General features: G+C 48.3%; 1 protein-coding gene across 2 annotated transcripts; it reads right to left on the reverse strand.

Moving 5' to 3' along the window:
• Positions 1–1571: 1571 nt before the first annotated feature.
• LOC100282520 (ER6 protein) lies at positions 1572–9788 on the reverse strand. Of its 2 annotated transcripts, NM_001397638.1 has the most exons (4): positions 9290–9594; positions 9058–9161; positions 8850–8968; positions 1578–1955 (listed from the first exon to the last, which is right to left on the reverse strand). In NM_001397638.1, exons 1-4 carry the CDS (start codon positions 9477–9479, stop codon positions 1880–1882), a joined length of 489 nt encoding a protein of 162 aa, NP_001384567.1. In that variant the 5' UTR covers positions 9480–9594; the 3' UTR covers positions 1578–1879. The 2 variants fall into 2 exon arrangements, with proteins under 2 accessions (XP_035823921.1, NP_001384567.1); XM_035968028.1 differs by lacking the exon at positions 9058–9161 and having other exon boundaries at positions 1572–1955; positions 9290–9788.
• Positions 9789–10267: the final 479 nt, after the last annotated feature.

Here is a 10267-nt window from a genome sequence, read left to right on the forward strand (position 1 = left end):
CAATGTCCGTCTTACTTGTGATGCCCATTATCTATCCATTATCTAGTCCTTAGACCATCACACTTGTTCACTTGTGTTGAACCCTGTTAGCTTTACATTAAGCACCTGTTCAACACTTAGTACACTTGTTAGTCCTTTAATTGAGTTGTCATCCAAACACCAAAACCCACAAGAGAGCTTTCAGTAAAAACGACACTTTTATGGCTAGTTTGGGAACCTTAATTTTTTAAATGATTTCTATTTTCACAAGAGAAATTAGTTCATTTTTTCATGGGAAAATAGAAATCTCTTAAAAATTGAGGTTTGCAAACTAGTACTTAACAAAACATACTCTTCAAAGGGAACATTGATTATATTACAACTCAAACATACTCTGACACAGCTTAAGACCAGCGCAACGTACCCAGGCGGAGCTCGCGTACAAGAATTCCTAAGGCTGTCTGCTGCGCATGCTGCGCCTTTCCCCCTCCCCTCGCACTGTGTACATTTAGCGTAACGAGATGGGCGCAGCGGCCACCCCTAAACCCTCCCCTACAAGCAACAGTGGTAGCGTTGAGAGCAGTGCTCCGCCAGATATGGAGGGCGGTGGTAAGCCCTCTAAACACTGTGCTCGTACTGTTTAATTAATTGTTAGTAGAATAAAAATTGATAATAGATGAAAAGTGGTGTAGAAAATGATATTTTATAGTTGTAGTGGGGTATAGGGGAAGTATTTAGGGGGAACCGCTGCGGGAGATGGAAAAGCAGGGGATGGAATGTTGATGATGTGACACAAAAAAAGTGATATAGGGGGAAAATTTAGGGGAAACCGCTGCGGATAGTCTAACTCGCGTATCCACGACTGGAACTGGGCCCTGTAGCAACCTCGGTGAATGGGTTGTACGCTAGTGTTCGTTGTGGGCCGAGAGTAGGTGAGAGGGTGAAAATATATATAAGGAGTGTTGTGGATGTATGTGACATCTATCAAGAAATACAATATTCTGGCTCCTCTGCTGCTCTATCTTCTTCCTTCCCAGTCTCCTTCCTCTCCTCCTTCTTCCCCCTCCTAGCCGCCACTAACAATTTATTTGATTACTCTAGTATTCATCTTAATCCATATGATTTAAAGCAGGTGTAAATTTTGCCTCAACCCATATAGAATGGGTGAGTATCATGTTTACCGTTGAGGTCTTATTTGGTTACTCTAGTATTCATCTCAATCTATATGGTTTGAGGCAGGTATAAATTTTGCCTCAATCCATATGGATTAGGTGAATACTAAGTATCCAAAACCTGAGGGCACTGTAAACTCTTAGAGCTATGGACTTGTTTGGATCATACCTTAGCAGGCATGCCTGCCCAGGTAAACAATCCTGACTCTATGCGCCCAAAATTGAACGCCTGACAATTTCTGCCTGGCCCAGGCAGGTTGTCAGTTGGATCAGTAGAAAGCACGGTAATCGGCAAAGCCCGTGAAGCAGCATGAACGTTCTCATAAGTTGCGCTTCAGGAAGCTACGATCTGTGCCCGTATTACATTTCACACGTACCATCTGCATCCAGCCGTCTTGGTTAAAAAAAAGAAAGAGGACATCAAACAAACAAACCGAGACTCTGGTAATTTTGCGCTGTTGGGACTTCAGACAGAACCATGTCTTTGAACGATTACAAGAATATACACAAGAATCCGCCACAGGACCAACTTATTACCACGATTACACGACCGACAAAGCTTCCTCCTTTATAACGAAAGGGACCACATAGCAACTTTCATCCCTCAGCAGCACCAACAAAAGCATAGTAATGTGCAGTAATATATCGTACAGGATTACACATGTCACAGCAGAAGCCTCAAAAACCTTGAATGGAAGTACACCAAAGAATGCTGGGCTGATGGAATATCATGTCCCCTTGATCACAACAACAGGGCAGCCCACATGGTTGATACAGTAGTTGCTCACACTGCCCAAGAACACCCTGTGCAAAGGAATCGATTCATCAGATTGTGGCTTTCGATTTGATACAGAAATCGGGCAGCAAAAGAAAAGGCAGAGTCACTCAACACATGTAAAGAGGAAATACTAGTCAGGCACTTGTATGACTGTTATAAAGGATTTTCAGACAACTGGCTATCAAACTTTGTAACGGAACTTTGATGAAATGCAGAACGATGGCAGCACTCAGATCACAGCTCCAGCTGCAAGAAAAAGTTTACCACCGATTGGTGTGAGGTGTCCAGGCTGACATCACAACCAGGGCAGGAGTGTTTTAACTTTCTTTGATGTTATACATACATGATATACACAGAAGAATGCTAAGCCCAAATGCTGCCTCTTGGATCATGACAAACATGTCAAGGGATTCATAATGGAACAAATGAAGTATTATGTTTTAACATCAAAAGTCGTGATAAGCACAGCAACGATTTTTCTGCAACTGGACTTGTCAAAAAAAAGTTTGAAACATCCACGATGAGAGGACGGATTAAAAACCATAACTTGCAGCTCACACTGTGTACTTAAGCAGGAGCGTGTCATTAGCAACGACTCTCAAATATGCTGCATGATCAGATTAACAGAAAAAATCCAAATCATGGGTCCAGTGGAAAACTGGAACATGAAATCACCCCCCCCCCCCACACACACACTGGGACTAGGTTTCATGGGCATTAAATATGCTGACATGGTATTTGTTCGAACCAAAATTGAGCGCGGACGGTCCGGCCCTGAGGCCGGACGGTCCGCGGTCCGGACGGTCCGCGCCTGTGGGCCGGACGGTCCGCGCGTGCGCAGAACAGATTAGGGTTCCGAGTTTTGTGCTACGGTTGTTAGCTAAAATCATGGGATAAGCTCGGAAATTAGTTTGTAAAGGGTCCAGCCCCCCTCCTCTATAAATAGAGAGGTATACGGCCGATTTGTAATCATCAACAATCGAATCAATACAACTTTTATTCGCATTTTATCCTAGGAGTAGTTCTAGTCTAGGTTAGGTTTAGCCTCTCAATCCCCAAATTCTTCGTCTCTCTTCGGCTCTACGTCGATTAGAGGAGTCTAGGTCGGCCGGCCCGAGCCTAGACACCACCTAGGATCTCTCCTCCCCGACGGGGTCCCTCCCGGGAGCGAGATCCAGGCGCCGTCGGCGGTCTTCCGCCGCCCCTGCGCACGCGCGGACCGTCCGGCCCTAGGGCGCGGACCGTCCGGCCGTCAGGCAGGGAACTCGGGCTCCTGCACCAGGTCGCGGACCGTCCGGCCCTGTGCCGCGGACCGTCCGCGCCTGACCAGAAAGTACCGCCGCCTCGCACCAGGCCGCGGACCGTCCGGCCCCCGCGCGCGGACCGTCCGCCCCTGTGCAGAAGAGCACCGCCGCTGGTTCTCTTGAGTAATTGGCGCTCCGAAAAGGCGTCAACATACTTTTTGGCGACTCCGCTGGGGAAAACACATATAGACCTATCAAATCGGCCCTCAATGGCCGGTTCAAAAGATAGCTCTGAGGTTTCCACCAGCAATATCATCACACCGACATGGGAAGCCTTGCCGGCTGAAGAACAGCTCCTGTTCGAGGAGCGCCAGGAGCAGCTGATCCAAGAAGCAAAGGCGAAGTTCCTGGCTGACTTCAAAGTGGACAGGGACAACAAAGTCGTTCGGCAACGGGCGACAGATCTGGCTTCGCTCCGACCTACTACGATTACCCCAAATGTAAGTAGCACCAACGAACTCCAATCTCTTAAAGCTTACATATACGAACAGCGAGAACAGATGCAAAATATCATAGGGGTTATGCAAAACGATTGTAGGAGACTAGTACGTGCATTTGATAAATCTAGTATAGCAAATTTTCCTTCACACGAGGTTGAATTAGGAAATAATACATGTAATACATCGGTTAAAGGTTGTCACGACCAGTCACAACCCCCTTATGGGATGCCGATGGACACGTACCCTGAGCAAACGCAAATCGGCAGTAAACCAGCCGATCTACACATGTCCGGACCGTCCGCTCGCGAGCGCGGACCGTCCGGGTCAGCCACAGTCGGGCCCATTTTTAATGAGTTACCTAGACACGCACCCGAGCCACCACATAGGGCACCGAATTTAAACTACCCAGTCGGACGGTCCGCATACAACGACGGACGGTCCGCATATAACCACGGACGGTCCGGGTACGTATCCGGACAGTCCGCGCATGAGTCTTTTGAGGAGGATTATTACATGAATCCTCGCCCGTCCCAGCAACACTTCCCATCACACTATGCGATGCACCAGCCCATTAATTCAGGGTCCAAAGCCCAAGAAAGCTTTCCGGCCCCACCTAGAAGGCCGGAAAGAAACGATCAAACATATGAGCCATATAGCGCAAATGGAAATGCACCACGTAGCTCAAACCAATGGGGGGAACGACAACATACTAACATGCAACCAACCCCACCTATGTTTGACCAGAGAGCCGGTGGTCTTGCACCGGCTGCCATTGGTATAGTGAGGGAAGAAATAGCTGGGGCGTTCCGAGATAAGCTCGGAGTAAGCATGATCCCTGGGGGGCAATCATATCGGAAGCCTTATGACAGCCGATTTGATCACCACCCATACCCACAGGGAACCAGGATACCCGAGTTTGCAAAGTTTTCGGGTGACCAAGGAAAGAGCACGCGTGAGCACATAGGCCAGTTCCTAGCACAATTAGGAGAATTGACCGACACCGAAGCATTCCGTGTGCGTTTATTTTCATTATCCTTAACAGGGACTGCATTCACATGGTATGCCACGCTCCCTCCTAATTCCATTTTGTCATGGGGAGACTTAGAGCAAAAATTTCATGAACATTTCTTCTCTGGTGATTATGAGCTAGATTTAGTAGACTTAGTAACCCTACGACAAGAAAAGGATGAATCGGTTAGTGATTATATCCGGAGATTCCAGGATACGAGAAACCGATGCTTTCAAATTCATTTAACAGATAAACAACTGGCAGGAATAGCCTTTGATGGATTGCGCTATTATTTAAAAGAGAGGTTAGAAGGCATCCAGTTCTTTACTCTAGCACAATTACATCAGAGAGCTTCGGCTTGTGAAAGCCGAAGCAAAGAACTAGTCAGAATGGTTCATCATAATGTCCCTATAGTAGAACACAATCAAAGTAGTTCGGACGATGAACCAAAGAAAGTTTACACTGCCGAAATAGTTTGGCCCGAGCAGGCCAAACCTTCGGCTTGCTACTCCTTGCAGTCAGTTCAAAAGGAACGACAGGAGGAGGTTAAGTTTACATTTAATGTCGGCAAATGTGATAAGATATTCGATGAATTACTAAAAAATGGTAACATTAAAATTGATTATATCGTTCCACCTGCCGACGAACTAAAGCGTCGCGCATACTGCAAGTGGCACAACTCATTTTCCCATGCCACTAATGATTGTAATGTGTTCCGACGACAAATTCAATCGGCCATTAATGAGGGACGATTGAAATTTCAGGAGGACACAGAGCCCTTCCCAATGAATGTGATCGACTTTAATGGCAAAAAGGTCCTAATTCGGCCCAACACAGCCGATAAGGGCAAAGACAAAGAAGTCATCATCGGCAACGTACGGGAGGCCGATGGAAACAACAAAATTTCTCACAGGAAAGTGATGGCCGAGAAGACTCCTGATGGAGGGGAGACACTGAAGGTAACCATCACAAACTCCAGCGCTGGGGGGCAAGCACAGACAAGGGGATATGCGCGAGAATCCATACTACGCATCGCGGACGGTCCGGTGTCCAGGCACGGACGGTCCGTAACATCACCGGACGGTCCGGAGCGGTCCAGCGGACGGTCCGGCAACGCCGAAGAGCCGCGGCGACCACGTACCTTCAAACCACGACGACCAGAAATAGGTACGTGGAAAACTAACACATTCAAGGCAACTGGTCGGTTGGTAAAATCTAGCCCGACCTTTAATCAATTATTGTCTAAATATGTGAAAAAGAAGGCTGGCCCCGACGACCGGCCACCAAAGGGACCACGCTTACCCACCCAGGTGCGACGGCAGGTTAGGCCGATTGGACCACCACACCAATCGGAAAGAACGGGAGGTCATAATGTTCAATTAAGACCTAACATACCTGCATGGACACCTCCACCACCATATCCACCTATGCCATATTCATACACATACATACCTCCACCATACGTCCCAAATCAAATGTGGGGCATGCCACCATACCTATTTGGGATGCCACAGTACCCCGCTTGGGGGGCACCCCAAACATCTGTATTCAATAGGTTGACACCTCCAGTACAAGACCGATTGAGAGCCCCTCAATCTGGTCCACGAGCACAGGCCCAGCAAGATTGCCGAACAATTCGGCCCCAAAGGCTGACTAATCCGGCAGGGGGACATACAGCTATAACCTCCAACAGTACGAAAAAGGGAGAGGTCATTAAAATAGGAGTGACAGATGTCGTCGTACAACAAAATAACGAAGGGCCAATGATTTTTGGTGAATCGGCCAACACAAACAAAAAAGAAAGTACGACTGTCAATAAAATAGCCGATCCAAAATACTCCATGCCCCGATGGTGTCCATCGGGATTGACACGATCGCAAAAGCGAAAATTACAGCGCCTCAGAGCAAAGGAGAATCAGGAAAAAGAGGCAGAAAGAATATTCAATGACACGCATCCGCAGTATCCGCCACCGCAAAAGAGATGGAGACCAAAGGCCGTTGAGAAAAGTCAAACGGCCACAAAGATAGTAAATAAAACAACAACTGTGCATCTCTCTGCAGGTATGGTAGACTGTCCGGCTATAAAGGCCGGATCATCTGCACAGGACGCGGACCATCCGACCCCTGAGGCCGAACCATCCGCACTACACCAAGACACCTCCGACGACGTACCGACGCCCATGGAGGAAGGCGACCTGCAAGGAGAAGACCTGGTCGACTACGGAGCTACGCCAGAACACTTAGAGAATTAGGAAGGCAAGGTGACGAATTGGTCAGTACCAGTATGACGCTCGGCGATGTTGGGACTGACAGTTCGATCAAATCTAAAGGGATCACGTCCGTTGAGTCAACCATCGAGACCAAGGCCACTGCGTACCATCCTAGTAAGTGGCAAGATGCCTAAGAAAACCGATGTGATAACATCGAGTTAGTTGCTTTTGGTTTGCTCAGCTCCACCAAAAGGCAGGGGGGCATATGTTCGAACCAAAATTGAGCGCGGACGGTCCGGCCCTGAGGCCGGACGGTCCGCGGTCCGGACGGTCCGCGCCTGTGGGCCGGACGGTCCGCGCGTGCGCAGAACAGATTAGGGTTCCGAGTTTTGTGCTACGGTTGTTAGCTAAAATCATGGGATAAGCTTGGAAATTAGTTTGTAAAGGGTCCAGCCCCCCTCCTCTATAAATAGAGATGTATACGGCCGATTTGTAATCATCAACAATCGAATCAATACAACTTTTATTCGCATTTTATCCTAGGAGTAGTTCTAGTCTAGGTTAGGTTTAGCCTCTCAATCCCCAAATTCTTCGTCTCTCTTCGGCTCTACGTCGATTAGAGGAGTCTAGGTCGGCCGGCCCGAGCCTAGACACCACCTAGGATCTCTCCTCCCCGACGGGGTCCCTCCCGGGAGCGAGATCCAGGCGCCGTCGGCGGTCTTCCGCCGCCCCTGCGCACGCGCGGACCGTCCGGCCCTAGGGCGCGGACCGTCCGGCCGTCAGGCAGGGAACTCGGGCTCCTGCACCAGGTCGCGGACCGTCCGGCCCTGTGCCGCGGACCGTCCGCGCCTGACCAGAAAGTACCGCCGCCTCGCACCAGGCCGCGGACCGTCCGGCCCCCGCGCGCGGACCGTCCGCCCCTTGCAGAAGAGCACCGCCGCTGGTTCTCTTGAGTAATTGGCGCTCCGAAAAGGCGTCAACAGTATTGTATTGATGAAAACAGAGATGATAAAAGATTCATGTGAGCTTCTGCACGGTTTCCACCGTGACTGGCCTCAGGTTGTCCAGCCAGCTCTTTATTCAATGTTGTTGCTTAAAGTGCACACCATCATCTATCTACTACTCCCTCTAGTTCCCCAAAGCAAGTCATTTTAAGATTGTCTTAAGTCAAATATTTTAAACTTTGACTAAAAAATTTCCAGCCAGCTCTTCATTCAATGTTGTTGCTTAAAGGTGCACACCTTCATCTATCTACTACTACCTGTAGTTCCCTAAAGCAAAGTCATTTTTAAGGTTGTATTTAGTTAAATATTTTAAACTTTGACTAAAAAAATTCCAGCCAGCTCTTTATTCAACGTTGTTGCTTAAAAGTGCACACCATCATCTATCTAGCATTCCCTTTGGTTCCGTAAAACGAGTTGTTAAGGTTGTCTTACATCGAACTTTTAAACTTTGATTAAAATAATTCTTTTGGATTGAGTTTAAAATTATAAAAGTGATGTAAGTTGATCCATCTCGAAAATAGTTTTATAAAAGTATATAATGACTATAATTTATAAATATTTTATAGCAAAATGTAGTGCTAAACCTGCCGACGTCAAAACGACTTGCTTGAGTACTTTGGGCCTGTTTGGTAGAGCTTCGTTCCACTATTCTCTAGCTCCAAGAGCTGATACTCCTAGAGTGATTTCGAGTGATTATCTAGCAGGAGTGAATCTATTTGATGAAAAACATTTGGCAAACAATATGTGAAGTGATTCTTTAAGAGGTTGGAGAGTGGGAAGCAGATTGAGAGCGGCGGGAAGCAGGTTTTTTTTTGGCTTACACTCTAGTACAAAATGGAGACTAGATTCACTCTGCTTCCACTACGAAGTGTGTCAGTTTTTTATCGTGGCATCGAATTGAAATCCGCAGTAGCTTTAGGTAAGCAAAGCACAAGACAGATCTCTGTTTCTACCTCTTTAGCGGCCCAATGGCACGGCAGCCCATGACGAGCAGATCGGCCTTGCGGTTGGCCGCAATCTCGCAGATTTTCTCCTTGGGGTCCCCGACCACCACCTCCGTCTTCACCTCCACCTTCATCGAGAAACAATCCCAAATCGGTTAGACCGGAAAAGGGGCAAGAATAAAAATTGAAGAACAGGTCGGTCCTCGCTTCCCCCTACATTCTTATCGGAACAAATCTTCAGGGCGTGCTCCAGGATCGCCTGCGTTATGCGCCGCTGGTGCGCCTCGATGGCCTGCGTGAACGCCGGCACCTCCAACCCGCCTGATGAAGGCAAATAACCAGCGTTGATCGACGCCGCCCCAGGAACACCCGTCAAGCCCGGTCCCGGACCAGATGGACAAGAGCCACTGTAACGAGAGAGCACGGGGAGACAGGATTGATTCGCTTACTGGGGCCGCCGAAGGGGATGGGCGCCGGGTTGAGTCCCGCGGCGATGTTGGGCGGCGGCTGGACGTGCAGCACGACGAGCTCGCCGTCGGGGCGCAGGCGGAGGTTGTCGAGCGCCCACTGCAGCGCGTTCATGCTCTCCTCGCTGCCGTCTACAGCCACCACCACGCTCGCCAGGTTGCCGGTCGCCATGGGGAGCTCCTGCTTCGGCTAGGTCTCCGTCGCTCGTTCTCAAGCCTCGTCTGCTCCTAGCTCAGTGAGGGCGGGGTCGAGGTCCGCGATGCGGCGATGGATCGGTCAAGTTGCGTGCTGCACGTGCAGCCTCCAAGATTTTTTCCATTATGATCCTGTTTGGCATAGCTTATGTTTCTTCACAAATTTAAGGAGAAGTTATCCTAAATAGATAGCTTCTTGAGCAGCTTATCAGTTTAGCTGTTTCAGCCAACAAACAGAAGCTGTTTTTCAACAACTTATTAAATAAGCTGTTTTTTCAATAAACAGCAGTTGTGCCAAACAGAGGAAAATATCCTATGCAATCACTTATTCTGGTGCAAGCATGCAATGAAGCGATCTGGTGCATCCGATCTAGATCTAATGGTAACTGTTATTTTACATTTAACCCCTTTCACCTGAAACCTAGTGTCTATTTTACATTTAGGGAACGTATCTGATGCTCAAAGGGGTACGGTGCTCATGTGCACATTTTAAATCTGGTGCATTCATTTCGCATCTAACAGCAGCACCAATTTTATGAAGCACCCCTTCCACCTTCCTCCCCTGGTGGGAAGGGTTCTTCGTAAAATTAGCTGGTGCCGTTAAATACAAGATGGATGCACCAGATTTTAAATGTGCACATGAGCACCGTACCCCTTTGAGCACCAGATACGTTCCCTTACATTTAACCACTTCCATATGAAACCGTTGGATCTAGACTGGATGCTCTGGATAGTTTGATTGCACGCTTGCACCAAAATGAGTGA

The sequence above is a fragment of the Zea mays genome, chromosome 5, assembly GCF_902167145.1.
Source record: "Zea mays cultivar B73 chromosome 5, Zm-B73-REFERENCE-NAM-5.0, whole genome shotgun sequence".
NCBI classification, from domain to species: domain Eukaryota; kingdom Viridiplantae; phylum Streptophyta; class Magnoliopsida; order Poales; family Poaceae; genus Zea; species Zea mays.